Below are 23,858 nucleotides of genomic sequence, written 5' to 3'. Positions count from 1 at the left end.
GTGTCTGGCAGTGTTCTTATAACACTTAATCTGACATGCACATTTTTTAAGATACTTAAATCATACCCAATATCAACTTCTTAACACAAGAATTCTTGACAAAGTTAAAAACTAAAGGTGAAAGAATGACCCAAAATCAAGGACAGATTTTTAATACTGCTTTTATCAACATAGAAAGTTACTAAAATTACATGTTTTGCATTTCAATGAAGTCTGAGACTCAAATGCCTGTCATTATTTAATGATTATAATCCTCAATGATTTCTCAAAAAAACACAAATATTATGAAGGACAAACCAAACATATAAGGCTAATATGGATATTCTCTGAAACGCTGTATAGTTGAGAGGTATTATTTATATGTTTCCACAACTGTGTATCCAATTATAAAAGTCGATGTTGAATAAAATGAGAGGCAGTGGATGCGTGCTAAGGAAACAATATTGTATTTGCCATAGAGACGATTTTGCACTGGAATCTAATGCATGGAATAGTTATTAAAAAAATTACTTGCATGCAAGTCCTTAAAAAGCACCATGGAAAAGGTAATTTTATGCGGGATATTAATGCCTCTTAAACTTCATAAAGTTATAAGTTCTCTTACTTTATGTAGTATAGATTGAATTTAGTTTTGTTCAGAAAGATCCCCACTATCCCACTAATAGTAAACAGACTGCATGCAGTAAAGAGATTTTTAGGCTTATGATTTCATAGACTGATACTAGGAATTTGGTTATAAGAAACAATTAGTGCCAGGCCAAAGAAGCCTCTTGATTTGCATCAAAGTTCACTGATTTCTTCTAGCAGAGCTATGCAGGATAAATCAGGAGAGGTTTTTATGACGGTCTATCCATTTATTGAGACTAACTTTGAAAAAGGTACTTGCTTTGTTTGACATGTATTGGAAGCCTGTTGCATAGCTGAGGAACTTACTGAGTCAGACACAATATCACCCCAATGAATGCTGTCTATTTGTTGATATAGCTTGAAATCCTTGGAGTCAGTGTTTCAGGAGCCGCTCAGTTTATATAGGTGCAGGAGATCCAGCAATGCAGGGTCTTTCCTGACTCAAAAAGCAAAGCAAATGTTACTGTCAAAAAAATGATATGAGACTGAGTTAATGGAGAACTATGGGACCTTATTTGGGTAACTATGGGACTTGGGACCAATGATAATTTTAGTTAAGACTCTCATAGGCCACTCATTTGGACCAAGATGCTTAGAATGGTAGATGCTGAAAAGGGCATTACATTTAGTGATGGGCCTCATGAGTGTTGCGTACAGGGATAAATAAGACTTTTTAACTATAGAAAAGATTCCTTTCATTGACTCAGATTTAGTATATTTTGGTTCCTTGTATTATCAACAGAATAACCTAATTATCCCAAATAAGCAACTTTATTATGTGTGGCTCTCTGCTCTACCTTACTCATGTGTTTATGTTAACCCTATTGCTGTCCCTAACCCCATCCATACAAATTGTATTACAACAAGTATTTCTCTAACAATACCATTACACAAGAGGGTTTATATTGTAAGTTTGAAGTTTGAAAACTTTGAATCTCATATGATCGCTATCATATGAGCGAAGTTTTCAAACATCCAAAGTTACAACAGAGATCGCCATAGGGAATATTTCCCTTCACTTCAATGTAGTGCGATCTTGGAGTTGGCATATTTAAGTAGCGGGCAGTGTGGGGGGTGCAGGGAGGCTTGCCCCCCTGCATAGAGCATTCAGGTAGGGTTTTTTATTTTTATTTTGTTTATATTGTACGTTCGAAGTTTGAAAACTTCACTCATATGGAGTCGATCATATGAGATTCAAAGTTTTCAGACTTCAAACATAAAATATAGACCCACACAAGATACTTACACATACTTCCAGCACCATTGTACATATGCAAAACAGTAAAACATTCTCCTTGCGTAGTCCTTCCTCTAAATCTAACCCTAACCCACAAACTGTCACACATGCTCCCACTCCTAATGATGAATCTTCCTATTTATCCCAAAGTCTCAGCATTAACAAAAACACACATGACACACAAGCACAGATCCATTTACTGTAACTAAAAGCAACCCCTTAGATAAAACAGAAAACACAGCATCCCTTCATTTGGTAAACTTTGCAATAGACAAGTAGTGCTTTGAAAAAAGTTACCATTCAACAGAGTGATCTGCAACAATACAGATTAACAATAAAGATAGTGGTTAGTTGATTAATCTGATAGACCATATATGATGCCTAGCCATGGCAATATCCTCTACAAGCATAACCTATCCATAAGGGACAGTCTAGGTAAACCAGTGGTATTACTGTTATCCATCCATTCTTCTACAATGTGCTTGAAGAAGTTGGGTAAATTAATTTGTTTAATGTACAAGGGGATTCTATACCATAAAAGTGAAATTCCTTAAGTGAAATATCTATCATGCTATCATGTTTTGTTCATGTTATACTATAGCAATAACCCAGACCTGGGTGTGGGTAATGCTGGATTTACCCACGGTTGGTGTGGTGTGATCACGAGGGCGAAGCCCGAGTGGCCAAACAAAGACAACCGTGGGTAAATCTAGCATTGCCACACCCAGGCGTGGGTTATTGCTATTATACAATGACATTATTTAAGAAAAAAAAAAACTTACTTTTCTTAAATAATGGCATTATATAATGCCTCCTTGCTGCCCTTCTGCAGCTGTTTGGTATTCTGCAGCAGTTCTGATGTACTGCGCATGCGTATGCTTACGCAATACATCAGAGCTGTGGGTGGAAGCAACGGAGAAAGCAAGATCTCCATAGCTTTTTACAAAGTGTCTCGCTATGTCAAAGGAGTTTAACATAGCAAGACAGCTTTAAAAAAAGCAACGGAGAAAGGAAGATCTCCGTTACTTTTTTAAAGCTGTCTCGCTATGTTAAACTCCTTTAACATAGCAATACAGTGTCTACAAAGCAACGGAGATCTTGCGTTCTCTGTTGCTGTAAAAAAAGACTTATACTAATGGAAAAAGTCCGGGTGACCAGACTTTTTTCCATTAGTATAAGTCTGATTTACAATGTGCATGCTGACCAATCAGCATGCACGTTTTGGAATATTAATGAGAGGTCATTGTATAATGCACGTTATGATCTTGCGAGTGTTCATGGAATTGCTACTTTAACAAATATGAAGAAGATCCCTCAGGACAAGGTCATTAGCAGCCATAAATCTAAAATGAGATTGCCCCACGAAGCTTTCTGGAGATTGAAAAGAGGGAGAGGGTTTTGAGGATCTCAGCACAGGAATGGAGGTAAAACTTTTACTCTCCTTAGTAAGGAAACACTAACATCCTTTGACATGGGCCAAGTATCTTGTCATGTATATGCCAAAGGGAGCATTACACTGAATACTATATCTGATGAGAGCTGAATACAGAAGTATAATATCTTTGTGAAAATTGTCTGTGTAAGGTAGAACAATTTTCTAATGATTGTGTATACATGGTGGTCAAAAGAGAGATCATTGTCAGCAAATCTGCCCATGTCACTGGTAAATGTGTCAGTCCTGAGGGGTTGGCTTTAGTATGGTTGCAACATAAGTGCTCATATTTTCCAAAGGCAACTCTACTACATGCTCTTGGCACCATTTGTTTGTACTTGTTAACAATTCTTCAAGGATTCAGGAATCCTCAAGGCAGTTTATGATGCCATGAAGTTGCAGTAATCATCAAACATGGCTAACTAAATATCCTTGACATCAGCTTTGGTCTCTGAAACAGAATGTAACAAACAGGAGCAGCCTGACACCCAAGCTCTGGAGGATAGCAATGGCAATGACTACTGGGTCACAGCTACAAAAGGCTGAAGGGAATTGCTGTTCTGGGTGCAAGATATCATGGGGGCATGATCTGCAGTGATGCTCAGGTGGAAGTGTGATCAGCAATGGTGATCAGGTAGAAGTGTGATCTACAATGATGCTCAGGTGGAAGTGGGATCTCAATGGTGATCAGGTGGAAATGTGATTGCAATGATGATCTGGTGGAAGTGAGATCTGCAATAATGAGCAGGTGGAACTGTGATCTTCAATTATGATCATGTGGATCTGTGATCTGTAATGATGATCTGGTGGAAGTGAGATCTGCAATGACAATCAGGTGGAGCTGTGATCTGAAAGGATGACCATGTGGAATTGTGATGTGTAATAGTGTTCAGGTGAAAGTGTGATATGCAATGATGATCAGGTAGAAGTGTAGTTCCAACATTTAGTGAAAAGGGTATGTTTGGGTGACTTTGCAGCTGTTCTTTAAATGAATGAATATTTTATGCTGGTAGTTTCATGGTTCTGTAACTGCAGTACAGAAGTGCAGAGGAACAGATTATTTATGTGCGTGTTTGTGCGTGTGTGTGTGTGCGTGTGTGTGTGTGTGTGTGTGTGTGTGTGTGTGTGTGTGTGTGTGTGTGTGTGTGTGTGTGTGTGTGTGTGTGTGTGTGTGTGTGTGTGTGTATATATATATATATATATATATATATATATATATATATATATATATATATATATGGGTACATATGAAAAGATCGACAACTTAAAATATCGACAGTGACTTCACTGACAAGTCAAATAACCGACATCGCAAATCACGGACGTTTACCAGGTAAGGGATGTAAATTCGCTACTCATGCCTACCATGGTTTAGTAAGTGTGGCAGTGTCATGCAACCATGGTAGGCATATATATATATATATATATATATATATATATATATATATATATATATATATATATGCATGTGTGGGTGTATTTGTTTATTTATTCTTTTTTTTTGTGTGTACAACATTGGAAGAATTTTTTTGGTCCTCAGCTTCAAATGACTTTTTTTTCTACTTGATCAGCAAACTTTTGGATGAGGTAATGCAGTTCTGGGGTATCACTCCCAGAGTACCAGTTTGCATAGCTATAGCTCTGGAGGAGCCTTGTGGAAGACAGTGTGACACCTATTTCCTCGATGGGTTGTGCCAGTGAGCTAGCCTGCTACCTAGTGGGTAATATGGGGGTTTATGTCAAGCTTAACTCCTTTGTCTACAATACATGGGTATGTTTACATGTGAAAGGCATTTGCTTTGTCAAGGTAGTGTGTACTGAATTACCTTTATCCATTCATCCCTTCCTTTATGAACCCAAATTGGATTGGGCTAATGGATTGCAAACTCCAAACTTCTGAGTTTATAAGGTCAATAATAATGTGTTGCATTGTTTTGCAGCAAAGGCTTGTAAGGCTTATGAGTCTATAGCTACCCACATAAGAAAATGGATTCTTATTTACATAGCATATAGTTGCCTGCATCAGAAATGGAACCTCTTTTGTACACACATACACCCACATAAAATCATCTTACCTGTCACAATGCAGAATACATCCACCTCAAGTATACACCACACATACACATAGAAATATACAGACACATATAGATAGGTAGATAGATAGGTAGATAGACAGACAGATAGACAGATAGATATGAGCTCCATACCTTCTGTCAGAAATTAGGGCCACGGTGGTGGAGCGTAGCATTGGTGCCTCACAGCAAGAGGTTCTCCCATTCGATTCTCATCTGGATCATCTTCTGTGTGGAGTCTGCATGTCCTTCCTGCGGTTGAGTTATGTTTAAAGACATGCAGGTAGGTGTGTGCATGAATGGGTGTGCCTTTTTTGATGGTTGGGCATCGGGCTGGCAACTCAGCACCGTAAAAATCCACTGACAATCGTTAGCAGATCAGAGTTTCACTGTGGCGACTCCTAACTGGGAAAAGCTGAAAGACACACAAGAAGACACCTTCTGTCAGAAATTCTTTTGTGTGATAGAATGAGCTGCAGGGTCATTTCTTTGAATGCTCAGTGTATTCAACAGAACTTTCATTTTGTTGGATATATGCTGTATCATAACAGGTAAGTTAGTGGCGCGTGTGTGTGTGTGTGTGTGTGTGTGTGTGTGTGTGTGTGTGTGTGTGTGTGTGTGTGAGTGCGTGTGCATGCTTGTAGGTATGGGTTATTGTAATGTTTAGAATGCTTAGAGAAGGGGATAAATGTAATATATGGGCAAATGTGTGTGTTTTTCATTAGGTAAGACTTAGGTAAGTGGAAAAATTAATGTTGTATGGATATGTTGATGCATGTGTGTGCGTGTGTGTGTGTTTCTGTGTGGGGAGTGCCCAAGTCTATGCTCTTTAGTGGGAGTGTTACATAAAGGGTTTTTGTAAGGGAAAGTGTAGACTTAGGGTTATGGGCAAGGGCAGGGTTAGAATTAGGCATAGGACTTATTACTAAGGTAATGTAAGGGAGGTGAAGCCCCCCCCCCCCCCATCTTAGTATCACATGTTAACCTTAAGCATACTTCTCAAGATCTTAGTGCAAGAAATCTGGACAAAGCCTAAAATAATGGGGAGACAAAGGTCCAAAAAAAGGGACTTATTTTAAATAATGATCTTACAAAGTTACAAAGTTGCTAAAATTTCAGTATTTGTGACAGCATATATTTTAAGAAGGATATGAAGTCTGAATTTCAACCTTACCTTAGAACAACCTTAACATAACAGTACCACTAATCACACAAATTAGAGGCTTGTGTTATGGAAAGTTTTATTGTAAAAGAAAGTTGCTTTTCTTTTGGCAGCTTTGCTATGCTAATCTTTAATTGTTTTGGGTGTTTGATAGGGTGATTCTTCCCTGCATCATGTCAGGTATTTTACATTCAATTTTGTGATACAAAGAAGAGTCACAGCATAATTGTGTGTAGATGTATCTACACACAGACACACACACACACATATATATGCATATTTATATAGCTGGATCTTATGGTTATGACTTCAAAGAACTATGTAGATCAGCATATTTACAGTTTCAAAACTGCATGTCTGTAACCACACTGTAATGCAGTTTCTGTTGACAGCTTTAGTACACACTCCTGCAGCCTCATGAAGTAGCACTGCCATTTATACTCTGCAGCTGAATGTGCACTGTCTGCTAGTATCTACTTGTTGTACAATAACATACTCATTTCTCATTTCAGCAGTCAAACAGGAGCAAATGGCTGTGAATCAGGAGACAATTACAAACAGGTGCAGGAAGAACATGTAGCTAATTGTAAGTTAAAATGACTGTCTGCAGCTGAAAAAAACAAGAAATCAAGTACCACTGCCAGCCTTATGTAAAGTAAAGCTATTGGAGGACTGCCTGGACCCCACCTTACAAAAGCATTCATCTGCTGCTCTCTCCCTTTTCCTGCAGTTCCTGTTGGATTTTTCTTCTGATACAACTCATACTCCTCAGGTCTTCCTCACTAGTATATTCAGTTAAACTAATTCCAACCCCTCCACTGCCTGGTATATAGATTTATATTAATAATATAAACATTGCATAAAAAGTCAGTCAACAATTAAAGAAATATATATAACCATCAACTCTTCTTTCCTGAACAGTCACCAATACACCACTGCAATCTTCCTCATTGTAAAGACTAATGTGAAAAAGATGAAAGTCACATGGGATGGGAAAAGATTACTTAGTATCACTGTGCTAGCAGTGTGCCACATAACTGAGGCCATTTGTGGCTTTTTCTGACCACTACATAGTACTGTCATCAGACTGATTAGACATATTCCATAAAAAAACAGGAAATCAGGACTAAAACACTGGATTACATAATATCTACAAAGGGCTACCACATTGCAAAGAAAAAGCAATTGTGTGTCAAGCAAACTGGCCATAGTCTAGGTCTACATATTGGACTGGTTTATATACCATAAAAATCTACAGATAAAGACTACCAGTAGACAGAGAGTAGGTATATTATATATATATATATATATATATATATATATATATATATATACACACACACACACACACACACACACACACACACACACATATATATATATATATATATATATATATATATATATATATTATGAAAGGTAATAGAAAAACATACTTGTAGAAGTCTATGTTTTGAACTTCAGCAATAACTAAACCTTCTCATATACAGTTTTGTGTAACCACAAAATACTTTGCGCTTACATTATTAAGGTTAGAGAAGTGAATAATTGGGAAGCTGTACCCAATACTTAAACATCCACCCAGGAAACTGGATGCACCATCCTTTTCAGGAAGAAGATAGTTGAGAAATGGCTTTCATCTTTTAACCCATAGCGCCATAGTTATTGTACAATCACCTGGATCCCAGAAAAGTTCTCAGTTTAATGGCATGTTAGATGGATGTGATATCCTTTCACTATACCATTTCACTTATGATATCAGTCCTTAACTGGGAATGAAACCTGTGATCTTCAGGTCATAAGCAGATAAGGTACAATATTAACAATTTATTACAACAGATTAAAAACACAACATGGACACTCCCTCAGGCTTTACTTTCAAAGAACAATGCACACAAGTGAAAGTGATCTTACAAACATGATGGAAGTAGTAATTTTGCTTCAAAAGGTTTTAGATGTAAGCCAGTCATGAAGAAGGTCTTGAAAGGCTCTTAATAACTAGAAAGCTAATATTTAACTTAATCATATCCTTATTTTGGTTAACAGACCAATTTTAATTTAATGCACCCCCTTCTGAATGTTAGACCTGCAGATGTTAATTTCTTAACTGCATGGAAATAACAATAATAATGAAAGATCACCTCCTTGGACTGCAACTCCATGAAACTAATTTTTATTTAAATGTATTTGGAAAATAGTCTTGTACCCCAGCACCTTTTTACTTGTATATACTAACTCTGCATATTTTTTAAAGTGTGTTTTTCCTTTTCTATGTGTTTTTTTTCTGTTGCTTTAATCTACATCCAAAGGGTAAAATTGTAACAGGGTAAAGGAAATACTACCCAAGCAGCAGAGACTTGAACAAATAAGATGAGCTCACGTGCATGGGCACTTCCAACTCAACCACTGAAACTCTAGGAGTACATTCAAACTTAATTTAGTGGGTATATTTATGTATGCATAATGAAATATATAAGTAAAGCACCTTAAAAACAAATCACAATCTGACAAACTTGAGTCCTGGAAGACTATCAGAAAACTCTAGTAAGAAGAACTTTAACATTAATAGATTTTGCAAATAGGAAAAAGAAAGATTTAACACTTATTAGTCTTGATATAAGTTCAGCATTTGATTCAGTAAGTTGGGACTATCTGTTTACCTTAATGAAGTGCACAAACTTCTCGGATGCATTTGTAAATCTAATTGAACATTTATACAAAGGAACGTTGGCTTATATTAAGGTAGGAACATATGTTTCAAAAAAAATACCCATTCTTAAAGGTACAAAACAAGGATGTCCACTTTCTCCACTATTATTCACTTTAGTAATGGAGCCTTGGGCTAATTTGATCAGAAACAGTACTGACATAGAGGGTTTTGAAATAGATGAAAATACAAAATCCAAAATTCAACTTTTTGCAGATGATGTTCTAATTACATCAGCAGGATCTAATTCTTCTATACAGTCTCTATTTGATAACATGATGAATTTTAAAAGTATTTCTGGTTTAATATTCAATGAAGAAAAACTAAAATACTACCTATATATACACGAAAAAATATTCTCATTAGTGATTTTACTAAATATGTACCCAATTCAGGTCAGATAACTTATTTAGGTATAATACTATCTAAAGATATTAAATCTATTATATATAATAATTATAATACCTGTTTTCTTAATATACAAAATCTTTTTAATACCTGGAATAATATGTTTTTACTATGGAGGAGAGACTTACAATTATTAAAATGATAATATTCCCCAAGATTTTATACTTAATACAATCAATAATACTTCCACCTACAAAAATAATTATCAAGAAACTGAACACACTAATGTTAAATTTCTTATGGGCACCTAATAGACCTAGGATTGCATTAAAGAAACATACTAATAGCTGGTCTCAAGGGGGTATTTCTTTTCCAGACTTTAATTTATATACTATCTCTTCTATTGTAAAAGTTATTACTTTATTAATAGATCAGTCATATGTCACAAAATGGAAAGATTATTGGGAGCTAATTAGCATACACTTCATGAAAATCTCCTTAACACATAAAAATATGATTGTAAATAACTCCATGTCATGGTTACTAAAGGAATTTTGTACGTCACCTATTACACCTAAACATATGGTTTGTTACCCATTAAATATTATTATTAGTTATCGTAACTTTATATTCATGCACCCTAAGTTTAGGGAATGGAATTTTATTGTATTTCCTATAATGTATACTCAGGGTATGCTTTTGTCATCTACTTCTGAAGGAACTCATTTAGCTATAGATAATGATCTAAAGTACTGGTATCAGTTGATATCTGATAATAAAGTTAAAAATCTAGATTTCTTAAAACAAGAATTTGATCTAAGAGAAACTTGCTGGTTAGAGGTTCAGACCTTTAGACAACATCTCATTAATAAAATAGATTTAATGTCTATAACTGTTAAATAATCTATTCCAACACTGATTGATTACTTGATATTAAATTTACAACATAAAGTTTCTGATAAAGGTTAACTTTCATACATACATAAAGTTATCAGACAAGAAACTTTTACAGTGTAGATTCATACTGGAATTATTTCACTTCTATTAATGGGGACCCACCAAATCAACAAGATAAACAATATATATTGGAATCTGCTTATAGAACTACGTCTTCCATTGTCTAGAGACTTTATACATGGAAATTTTTACATAGATCTTTTTATACACCTTTGATGATGAATAAAATAAATAATAAAGATAATCTATGTAAGAGATGTAATGTAGAAATTAATGCTGACTGGGCTCATATGTTTTATGACTGTATAAAATTGAAAGAATACTGGAAGTCAATTAATGAATTTTTGCAGGCTCTTTTTACAGATAATTTCATTATTTCTAAATCTCTTATATTATTCAACACACCTGTACCTCAAAGTGTTAAAAAGGTTAAGCTTCCCTTGTTATGGTCTATTCTAGCAGTGGCTAGGAAAATAATAACTAGAAATTGGATTTCAGATACACCTCCTTCGTTCAATGAATTTAAAAATGTTATGAATATAGTGTGCCATATGGAAATAAACACAATAAGGACTAGAACAAACAGAAAAACATCTTATTTCATTGTATGGGATAATTTACAAAATTTGTTAAAAAAATTTTAATTTCAATAGCATGGTATTTTAGTTTAATTAATTGATCTGATTGTAGTGGATGTCTTTGTAAATACTTTAGTTGTTTTGTTGAATATTATAATAATACCTATTTTTAATTACTTGTATAAAATTGTTATGATATTTCTCTTATATGTTAAAACAATAAACCTGTTTTGAAAGAAAAACACTTTATTCATAAAAAAAAAAAAAAAAAAAAAAGAAAACTCTAGTAGAACCACTGTAGATTTTTATTTCCATTTCAAGGATTCATCTATAACAGTTGTTCATCTTTGACACTTCCTACATTCCAGTACAGATTATTGCAGCTAAGTTGTCCAAAAATAGTACCAAGTTGATTTATTGCATCCTTCTTGCCCTTCTATACATGGTTCCAGGGAGCAGTCAGTAGTGGATATTACAATTACCCATTCACAGTACTCCTGTCAAATGTCCCTGGTGACAATGGCAACCCATTACTTTTTTAATGGATTCAACTGCATCAGTCTACACTATTTTATCATGTATGTAGTTCTCTGCCAGCTCCAGTAATACAGCATGGCTACATGAATTTGCCCCTTCAAACAAAATGGCCTCTGTAACACAGCTTTACATATGTGAAACATGCACAGCAGACCTACACACAATGTGAATGTGTGTGTCAGCATGTGTGTGTGTGTGTGTGTGTGTGTGTGTGTGTGTGTGTGTGTGTGTGTGTATGAGAGAGAACATCTGTGACTGTGCATGAATATTTATTAATATACTTCTGGGTGATAGAGAGAATGGTCTTAACTTTTGGGGGTGGTGTATTATATACATTATGTGCTTTAGTGCTATAAGGGAATGGTTAGAAGATTTGCAAGGTTGACAGTTTTGTTATGTAGCCTTTATGGTGTGAGATTGTTTTTGTTTTTTTTTTTTTTGTTTTTTTTTTATAGAAGTGGTTCATTTCTGATAGGAAGGCTATGCAGTTATTTCTCAGATTGGAATGCAAAAGGTTTTATGGCCACACTTTAGAACTTGAAGAACAAGGTAGGTGCTTGCATAAGAGTCCCTGAATGGATAGAAGGTTTTGTTCATAAATGTGGTTGTTATCAAGCTCTTATCAAGTTTCAGAACATCACATGCTTCCTTCAATCTTCATTTATCAAGTGTACTTAATTATTTTTTTTATTTTGCTTTTTATTTCTTTGTTTATAGTAAATGTTTCTTCTTTATTTATTTTCTTCTACTGTTTTTAACTATGATACTGACCACCCACAAGGCCTGGGACAGGACATCTTTTAATATTTTCATAAGTTGTGGATTTACTTCTATCAGATCATTGGACTTTCTAGTAAAGCAGACTCTCTATCCATGCAGAAGTTTGTGATCATTCAAATATTTATCTAAAAGAAGCTTAAAAGAGATTAGTGCATTCACATTCTTAGTAAGGTGGTTCATTCTCTAAGCGTGACATGGTTTGTGAAATAATATAGTCACTTTTAACTGTTATGCTTATGTAAACTTTATGTATTGGGTCTCAGCTCATTTTCTTAAAAAAATAAGTTTCCACAGCTAGACCTAAATGATCATTTAGTAAATAATAATTAAAAACTCTAAAGACTGAACAAAGTTGACCTCTTAGAAGCTCATGTAAAAAAATAAATACTTTTAACTTTCTCGATCTGCTTGAAAATGAACTTTTAGCAGATGTCATTTTGGCATACTTTCTTTGTTTGCTTTCTAGTTAACCTAGATCTGTTTGTGATATACTGCAGAATGACAGGCTAAATTCAGTTACTGGTCTTGTACAAAATGAACAATTTGTATAATCTGTAGATATAATATAAAGTATTTTCATTGCTCATTGTTTTCTTTCCATTATGTGATCATTGAACCTAAGCCCTCTATAAATGGCATCGCCTAATGTCCCTTATATAATCTGTTATTAAAAAGTTCCGCTTTCCCATACCAATCTGGATATCTAAGTCTGTCTCATAGGAACATACTTCACACTTGCTCATTTTATATCTTAGACTCTTACTTTCTATGTACGTTTTAATTAAATGTAGGTAAATATTAAGATTGACTAGGTTTTTAAGTTTAAGAAGTTCTGCCCCAGTCTTGCAGTCATCAGTCTATTTGCAAAGCCAATCTTTAACTGAGTTTGGGGATTTCAAAAAGATCAGTTTAAAAATAAAGTCCTGCAGTACACTAGATTTATTCTTCATCTATATTTCTCTATGATTTGAATTGTAGCAGTCTGGGCCTGGTAGTCAACCATCTATCAACTATCCAGCTAATTATGGATTGATTAATCTCCAGTTTGCATAGTTTTATTATTACATGGTCATGAATTATTATCATGCCATTAGAGACTCAGTTGCCACAGACCTCTTGTTTCTAAGAAAGTCTAATATCGCCAATAATACTAGAGCCAAGGATCTAACTCTAAATGAAACACAGTGAATAGGGCAGGTTTACTATGCAGTACCTCCTAAAACTGCAATAAACTTCTCTTGCATGATAAGCAGTACAACTCACTACTTCCTTTAAACACAAACCAAATTACTAGATTGCTAGGCATGAACTTACTCTGGGATTAACTGGTGTGGCCCTTCTGCAGACAGGACGTGCAACCTGAGGGAGTCTACTGGGAAGATGTCAGTGGTCATAAGACTCCATTGCCTTGGAATAAGTAGGATTTCATAAATCTATAAACATTATATCAAATGCCTTTGAAACACCTTAGTATACATCCTTTACCTTGGTCCAGTAGGCTAGAGATTTTATCACAGAACCATTTCTGGCATACCAAGGTTGAAAGTCCAGTCATAAAAGCATTGGGTCAAGCTGTATTTACTTGGACAGATTATTTATTATAAAATGTTTCAGCAAACAATGTTCAAAGCATTTACTACTTAATCACGTCAAGCTAATAAAATGGGAGGTAAATATATCTTGTTTGTTACACTCTTATTAATAGAGATTCACATGACTTGACTATTCTTCTGGGACTATTGCTCATCTCAATATGTCATAATGCTTTTGAGATAATGGGTTAAACAGTTCAGCTGATATTATGTTAATTACTTGACCTTTCATGCCATTGGTCCCACTGAACATGCATTTTTTGATTCTACCTAATATTTCACTAATGTCTTCTTGCAACATTAATTCTCAGATACAACATTTCAAATGAACTGATTGATTAGTAGCACTAATATTCAGTCTTCCTATGTTAAAATAGTTAAGGAGTGTTTCTATCATTACTTGAAGTGATTCTAACAAGCAACCAAACAGAGGAGGACCATTTATCTTTGATGCCTTTCTCTGGGAGATGACAGCTTACAAAAGTGTTTCCCTTTATATTTTTATTCACTAGATATAGCCTGTATTTCCTTTTTTGACTTATATTTATTTTTAGTGCTTTTCTGACTGCATCTAATGTAGTTTTATATGTTTTCTAAAGAACATATGCAACTTATGTATTATTTTCTTTAATATGCCAAGTTCTTAATTTTCTTTTTCCCCAACACAAGTTATTTCAGTGTCTATTGTTTCCATTTTACTGATGCCACTTTATATATATATATATATATATATATATATATATATATATATATATATATATATATATATATATATATATATATATATATATATATATACTCATTACATTTATTTATTAGAAACTCAGGACCTTGATATGACTAACCTAATTCTAAGTATTTATCTGGCCTAATGGTTAAGGTGTTTGCCTTACAAACAGAAGGCCAGGATTTGAGTCTCAGAAGGGCTAATTGACTAGGCTTACAATGGCTCACAAGGGCAGTTAGCCTAGTACTAACCTATGAACCTATGTCTTTCATTCTCCTATTACAAGAAATCTGGTCAAGGCCTAAAATAAGGGGGAACAAAGGCCAGAAAATAGGGACAGATTTTAAATATTGCTCTTACAAATTTAGAAAGTATCTAGAATAACAAGATTTGTGTTAACATGCATTTTCTGGAGGATATGAAGTCTGAAACTCACATGTATGTCATTATTTAGTGACTTCAATCCTCAGTGATTTGCCAGAAAAATGCACATTTTATGAGAAACAGACCAAAAATATGAAGCAAAAATGTGGAAAGATAAGAGGTATGATTCCTACCCCAGGTCAAGCCACAATAACCCCCAACTTATATATACACTTACCCGAAGATTGCCATACCGTATACACACACACATATATATATATATATATATATATATATATATATATATATATATATATAAATACACACACACACACACACACACCTTATCCTGTTTTTTAATCATCTTCTCTCACCTTCTCTCACTCACAGTCTTAGCATTAAATTACTTACTGTTTCACTAAAACTGCCCAAATGGAAATGAAGGTGACTACTACATTTCTAGTCTTGAAGTTCATTTCTTGTCCTGTGCAGCTGCCAGATAGTTTCAAAGGTTCACAGCTTCATAGAAGGTTACTAGGCTATTGCCCCTAGGACTTTTATAAGCCTAGTCATGTTATACCCTTGTTTCTTTATTGACCAAGTTGTATGGTCTATACTTGTAATGCAAGTACATAAATCGGGAGTGTCTTCAAGTAAAACAGAGCTCCTCAATGAACCTATTAAAGCATAACTTAGATAACTGGATGGGAGAGGGTAAATTTTCACCGGGGGTTTCACCTATGTCCCTCTTGAATAGGAGCAGTTGATGCTGATCATAGACTCTCTTTGAGGCTTGGCCATCTTAGAAATGTATATAAATGAGAATAAATTCACTTAAACCCAAAAATGTCTTAACTTGATACCCTCATTGTTTTATTCATCATTTTTAATGTCACATCCATTCTTTTCCTTTTCCCACTTTACTTTCTCCCTTTAAATCACTGACAATCATACAAACACTAGTAGAAATGTATCAATCCAATATATTTAAATTTTCCTTTAGGTCTTTCTCCTTCTTTACCTTCTCAAACATTAACCATTTCATCCTTCCCTCAACTTCAATTTTAAGCAACAGATACATTTCCACTCTCCAACTCCCTATTTATTCCTCTGAAAAATTAGCAGACAGATACTTTCCATCAATCTTCCTCTTCTTCCTTCCCTCCCACATCTGTGTATCTCATCTGTTCATCCTACAGAATTTTTTTTCATTTTTTCTACTCTTTCGTACAGTGGCAACAATATAACTTTATTATATTGCTGTCCTTCTTCTTTGCTCTGTCACAACATTTCAGTAGTCCATACTCAGACTCAAATCTGCAATCTTCATCTGCCTATATACCCCAAAAGAAGTATATGTCCTAGACCTTTTCTGTCCCATTTATCATCAGTAAATCATCTCCCCATCACAATATATACCTTAAACTCCTCACACTTCATACTTATTCAGATGTATCTTCTGACTTTATCAGAAATTTTGAGAGATATCCCTTTTTGGGCACAAACTTCTGCTTCACCTGATTCACTCCTTTCTCAAATGTTTGTGATTCCTACTTTGCAGAAATATTGAACCCATGGCAGGACTAGAAACCACAGGTCTATCTGAGGCATCCACAGTAGTCCCTCAGATTAACCCAAAATACGTCATCACCTTTCATATAAATGTCACAATATTAATACTAAATTTAAGCTACCTGAAGTATTGATACAAACTCAGACTATGGTATCCTTGTTTAAACAAATCTTGGATAAAACTTGAGAACTATCTCTGCAGCTCCATTGCTAGCAAATATAGCAGCTATTGAGATACTCATCCAGTGTCATCAGCTGGAAAAGACACACTTCTTTGTTTCCAAAACACCTTTTAAATTCTTCCAAATATTGTCTTACCTTGCCTTTCTTTCAACAGATCCCAATGGATTATTATTCTTGTAACTTTAAGACCATCCACAAAATTTCACATTGCCTCAGTTTTTCAGCTGCCTTAATCAAAGTTGTTAAGCTTGCCTCCTTACTAGACTCTCTTTCATTGTTTAATTCAGAAAAAAATTCATACTTCTTGAAGATTCTAATATATACCTGCTAGGAAATGTTCAAGATTTATTGCAACAGCATTTCTCCTTCTACAGCCTAGTCCAAAGTATCCACATACCCAGTTCTCAACACCAATAATAATGATCTTCTTGATATTATCATAAGAAACATCTCAAGTCATAGTACCTCCCTTAAAATTCTTCTTCAGTGACTACTGCTAAGTACTCTCATTTTGTGTTTATTTCCAAAAACAAAAATAATCTGACAGCTTATTTGGTACAATCTTTCCATATTCATAATGAGAAAATGAGATAATACTGACACTCAACAAGATTGAATGATCACATCCATGTGGTTCTACAAAATTTACAGATCTACAAATACCACTACTCATCTTACTATCTTTAACAACATTATTCTGCTCATTAAATGCATTCAACTACACAATAGTTTAATGGGAAACAATGTTCCAAGACAACATCAGAGATAAAAAAGTTTATTAGTTTGCAAAACAATGTTGGGCATCTCTAAAAAACATCTAATGTCACTTTTCTTCAACTAACATTGCCTACTAAAAGAAGAGACAATATTCATCTTTAAATCTACAAAAGCAAATTACTTCAAACAGAAGAGGGATTTTTTCTCAATCTCCAAACCTGTACATGAAAAAATGACTAGCTTTTTTAAATTGAATGCACTGCTCGGCAACTCCACTTTTACTGCCAGCAATCTTAAACATTCTTTACATCCGCCATCCTTCTACCACTTTCTTGGTAGCTCTAAAATCTATCACACCCCACCTCACCCCTTTTTCCTTGCAGGATGGCTTCAATTATTTAGCTAATGTTCAGCTACAACCATTTTTCATTACATTCAGTCTATGTGACATTCTCTTCTTTCTCAGAAATGCTAACACTAGTGCATACACCCACGTTTTTTAAAAGGGCCATATCCTACATTGTCTATACCCTATGTTTTATGTGTAACCTTATTCTACACACAGCCATCATCAGCACCAAATGAAATACTGACACGATTCTTCCCATTCCAATAATCCAAAAATCCACAAAAGCCTGAACATCACAGGCCTAGTTCTCCTCCAACCCAGAACCAATAACATAGAAAGATTAGTAGCAGGTGTCTACCAATTCTGTGATTTATAACTTAGTCCTCTGGAGAAATTAATTTCTCACACATACTCCCATAAACTCCAAAACATAGCATTAGACCCCTTTCAAGAATTACTCCATTATCTTCCAAACACTTGAAGAATTTTTTAAATGCCCTCTCACATCATAGGCATTGCTTCAAATTTGTCAGCCTCCTCACCACTAATTCTCATTGTGCTATATGCAAAAGTATCTTGCGCATCTACTGGTGGAGGCTTATTCTCCACCCTGCAAAATATCCAGAAAATGATATGCAGGTTAATTAATTTTACAGATGTATATACTGCCTACTCACTTCTCCCACAAAATGCTTCACCTAGAAAAAATTTTTCCTTCCTTTTTACCACTACTCTCTATAAATGTCTACAGTTAGATTTCTGCATGAAAGCATATTGAAAATAACAGTTCTTAGTCTCTCAGCAACAATCTTTTAGGGTTCATAAACTTTAAAAGACCCCCATTCTGTTCCTGTAACACAATGGCCTTTCTCGGTTCTTGCATTTACAGAATATAAGGCTAACCCCAGACATCAAAAACTTCTTTCAGGTTAGAGATGTTCAAAACCCACCTTCGTACAAAGACCACCTGTTTTACTTAGCACAGATACTACTTCAATCCCCTGATCTCTCTGATATGTGCATTAAATCACGTTAGTTTGCATTTAAATTGCTATAATTGATTCTATTCCCTATCCTATACAAGTAAGTGTCATGGTCATTTATATGTATATATTTTAGCTTATCCTAACTAGTCTATGAAATTTGGAAGATGTTTCTGAATAAAATTACAATAAGACAAATAGGAAAATCTGCAACTTTTTCTGGATGACAGCAAACAAGAAAAAATGACTTTTTGCAGGTAGGATAGCACATTTACTTTGCATCCACATTCCCTTTCTAATATATGCTAAATCCACAGTTGCACAACCATGAAGAAAAGTAAAAAAATGAAAAGAAAATAGTCACTGTGAGCATTGTATAAAACCAGCACTGATGTAAGTTCTTTATGAGAAACAGCAACTGGTGAGATGCAACTCATGCAGGTCTGATCAATGAGTTACAACCTCATCCACTGTAAGTTTGAGCAATGGTGAACAAAGTGTTCAAAGTATGCAGTGTAGAATAAAGTGCAGTTCAGAGTTACTTGCATGCTTTGTCAGTTAGGCACTGTATTTGCCATGCTTCCTAGGTTATGGTTTTGGTTATCTGACAGTGACAAGTCATTTCACTTGTATTGCAGCCTCAATTTGAAAATGACTAGCAGTTCAGATACGATGGCAATTATTCTGATAAATTGTTAAAAATACCACAGCTCATATAATGCTCATGACAGATCTGCCCCCCTTAGATTTATGCATGACCTGAACCCTGTATCCTGATGGCGTAATTTGCATAAGTCTTCTTCTTTGTTACTAATCCTGTGATATGCTGCTTCCATCTAAACTTCCCAGCGATGTTCAGTCTGGTGTGTTTATTTATCTTTTGTTTGTTGACTAGGAGATCCAGCCAGACAATCTCATTATACTTAAGGCTTGAAGAGAAATGCTTTAGACATTCAGTATTTACCAACAAAAAAAAAAATCTGTGTACAAATACATTTTTGCCATCATAGAAATTAAAATATATACATAGGATTATGCATAGAGTACTATGCTAAAAAAAGATACATGCCAGCAGTAAGAGATGTTTGAAGAAACCAGCACTTTAATGCCTGATATATTATTAATGGTACAGATTCTCAGCAATCAGTAGAACATCTGTCTAGTATGCATATTGTACAATGAATAGCAGCTTTAATGCCTGATATATTATTAATGGTACAGATTCTCAGCAATCAGTAGAACATCTGTCTAGTATGCATACTGTACAGTGAATAGCAGCAGTGAAGAATTGCAAGTGCATCACTATTACGCCTGGCTTTTTTCTTAGGAATCTAAAGCATGCCCAGTGACAACAAAATAAGTATTAATGAAGATAATGGCAGCAGTTTTAATTTGTTTATTCTTATAAGGGACTCACTTCAAAGAACCTTGAATCAAAGCAGCTTGGTCAAAACAATTCATAAATAACTTTGTGAGTACACCCATGCCTGCAATGCATATAATGAAAGTTTTCACTTTATGAGTAACTGTGACAACAAAAATAGTGTTCTCTGCAGGGGAAAAGCCCCATGCAGCCCCTACTGGGAGATCTTTCCCATACTTATAGTGCTATGTTTCCACTCTAAGGTTGCAGAATTTCAGAGATAAAGCAACCACTGATTGACAACATTATGCCTGTCTCACTTTTTGTCCAAGGTTCACACTCCCTGAAGCACAAAAACATGCTTATAAGCAAGCATGCAAACCCTGACTATAGAATCAAATAAGGGTGGCCACAGTGGTGCAGCGGTTAGTATTTCCACCTCACATCAAGAGGTTCTCTAGTTTATTTCTTGACTAGGGTGCCTTCTGTGCAGAGTCTGCATGTCCTCCCTACAGTTGTGTGGGTTTCCTCTGGGTGCTCTGGTTTCCTCCCACATCCCAAAGACATGCTGCAGGTGGATTGGAGACTCTAAATAATTGGCCCTAGGATTGAGTGTGTGCCTTCTATGGAAGGTTGGGTGCTGGGCTGGCAACTTGACACTATAAAAAACTCCACTGTCAAACATTCTGCAGACTGCTGTGGTGACCTCTAATGGGAGAAGAAGAAGATAAAGAATCAAACAAGAAAATATAGAACAGGACAAATGAAAGCACTACACTTGTGCACATGTGAATTGAGGTCAGCTGTTCTGAAAAAGTGCTATTAAGCCTTGATAGGAGAAATGTGTTATTCATAGATAATGCAGCAGACAATAGAGATACCTAATGAACTATGCAACAGACCTCATGGAAAGGGAATGCATACAAGAGAAGGAGAAATGGAGAATGTCAGAAAAGTAAGAAAAGTGGACTGGAGGGTGGAATGCTTAGAAGTTATGATTTTCAAGGATTCTGATAATAGCAGGAGTAGGAGTTATAAAAGTAAGCTAATAAGGATGTCAGCAACTACAAAACTAGTGCCATAGTAATTAATTAGAAGAAGGTGAGAAAGAAAATTGGAGAGTAGTTGAAAGGACATGGGATTAAAGTTCAACATAAATGCAGATTTACTGAGTGTGAAAAGAAAGTCTATCTGTTGCTGAATAAGACTAGCTGAAATGTTGGAAACTGGGTTTATGTCTGATTATCGAGTTCAACATTCCTAAAACTTGAATAAAACAAAACAATAAAAATCTACATTATTTTTTGGGGGTCGGTGGTATGACAGGCTCTCCTGCCCCATGCAAGTCATATATACCAGCTCCCAGATCTCAATACAGAGGGGAAAAGGCTAAGTTCCCCAGTCCCTACTGTACAGCAATCTCCATACAAGTTCTTCCAGTTTTTGGAAAGTTGAGCATATGGTCTTGACCATATCAAGTCTGAGTTTGTGAAAACACAATCATCTGACAAAGGAAACAGGAACCCTGCTTGACAGTATGCTCACATTTTTTAAGAGAAGGTTTAGTCCATTGTTTTGCTATATAGACTTGTGCTGGATGATTTGCTATGGAAACTTGTAGTTTGAGTCCCCAGAGTTTTTGGTTTATAATAATCAGATCTATCTAGATACACTGGTCTTGAGCAGAGCAAGTTCCTTAATATACATAACATACTGCAGCTCAGCAACTAAGTTTAAGTAGTTATGAACCACATTAGATGAGTGAGTTTGGATAATTTTAGCCATGTAAGCTTAGGTAATTTTTGCCAGGTAAACCGAGGTAATTTTGGCAATATAAGCCTGCTTTTAAGTTTCATAGTAGTGACATTAAGAAGGCATGCAAACAAAAAAGAATACTAGTGAATGTAGGCCATTTCAGATTTGTATAATGTTTTCCATAGGTTTTCGGAATTGAACTCTAAAGTTCTTCAACATTATGACTGCTTCTGCCATGCTGGAGTACTTCAAAATTTGACGAGTATTTTAATGCATATATATAATCTATCAAGAAATATTTAGTACCTGTACTTTTCCAATATATTTTTAAGACTCTAAAGACTGCCTGACCAAAAAAATCCCCTTTGTCATTAACCTTTTATCTCATTCAATACAACCAGTGGAAAGAGTGCATCAGACCATAGAAAATCATTACCAAACCGAATTCTGATACTGAAATGGTGTTACCTGTGCAATATAGTTAGTTTGAATTTAAATGTGAGCTTGCTCATAATGATGTACGTTTGTCTTTAAAACAACTAAAAGTAAAATCTGGCACACAAGTGAAATGAAGTAATAATGCATCATTGCATGCTGTTTAATTAATCTATGTGGTAAATATCACCAAATAAAATGAAAGCTATAATGTAAATCACAGAAATATGTTTATACTTGTTGGTAAGCTATATTTTTGCATTAGAAACATGCAGATAAGAATATGAACAACTGCAAATGATGTGCATTTTTGCTTGCAAACCATTATATTCTATTTAACAAAGCAGAAGCCAAATGCAGTCACTCAAAATTTGCATTTCCTGTAATCATAGTGTATGTTTTTTCTAGATAAGGGTAGATCTTTGCAGATTATTTTGGGGACTACAATTGCTCTTCTTCTCTTCATCATAATAATTATTATCATCTGTTATCAAAGAAGACTTAAAAGAGGTAAAGTATGAAGTCACTGTTTTATTATCAAGAGTGCAAGTAAATACATTTTCTGGACCAAATTAAAACCACTTTTATTTCTTTTTTCTATAGAAAAAATAACCAAATCTGAAATTAGTATGTGGTGAGTATTTGAGATTATTTTACTATTTCTTCTTACACGGATATTAAGCAAATTCAGACAAAGTAGTAGTAACATTTTATTTAGTAACAGCTCAAGATTTGAAGAGATATTTCAATTAATTAACATTTTTGGAGCAAGTAGGTATGCATTTAATTGGCAGTTTATACATATATATCTGTATCAATGTGTGGATATATATATGTATATATATATATATATATATATATATATATATATATATATATATATATATTTATATACACACACACACACACATATATGTATATATATATATATATATATATATATATATATATATGTATATATATATATATATATATATATATATATATATATATATATATATATATATATATATATATATATATATATATATATATATATATATATATATGGATCCCCTTCAGTAGATCGAACGTTTACAAGTTCAAACCACATATGGCCGAAACCATATGTTCGAACTTGTAAAAGTTCAATTGGACTGAATGGAGATCTCCATACAGAGCAGGAAGGGAAGATTTTCCATTTCCACAATGTAGTGTGATCTTGAGGTTGGTATATTTAAGTATGGGGGGTGTGGGGGGAGAAGCTATAGATGTTTAGTTTTGTGCTTTTTTATTTTATGTGTTTTTACTTCAGTGTTTGAACTTTCACAAATTCGAAAATATGGTCTCGGCCATATGTGGTTTGAACTTGTAAAAGTTCGATCTACTGAAGTAGATCCATA

At 34.6% G+C, this 23,858-nt stretch overlaps 1 protein-coding gene across 1 annotated transcript in view; it reads left to right on the top strand.

Moving 5' to 3' along the window:
• Positions 1-23,858, top strand: part of LOC122808970 (immunoglobulin kappa light chain-like) — a 227,738-nt gene that overhangs the window by 149,824 nt on the left and 54,056 nt on the right. Inside the window, exons 4-5 of the mRNA XM_044080135.1 lie at positions 22,885-22,986; positions 23,080-23,110. Coding sequence (XP_043936070.1) covers positions 22,885-22,986; positions 23,080-23,110 — 133 coding nt within the window. The remainder of the gene's footprint in view (positions 1-22,884; positions 22,987-23,079; positions 23,111-23,858) is intronic.

Source organism: Protopterus annectens, chromosome 8.part0 (assembly GCF_019279795.1).
Source record: "Protopterus annectens isolate FY-2018-M chromosome 8.part0, PAN1.0, whole genome shotgun sequence".
NCBI classification, from domain to species: Eukaryota; Metazoa; Chordata; order Ceratodontiformes; family Protopteridae; genus Protopterus; species Protopterus annectens.
The sequence above is the reverse complement of the archived record's forward strand: the minus strand, read 5'-3'. Positions and strand labels throughout refer to the sequence as shown.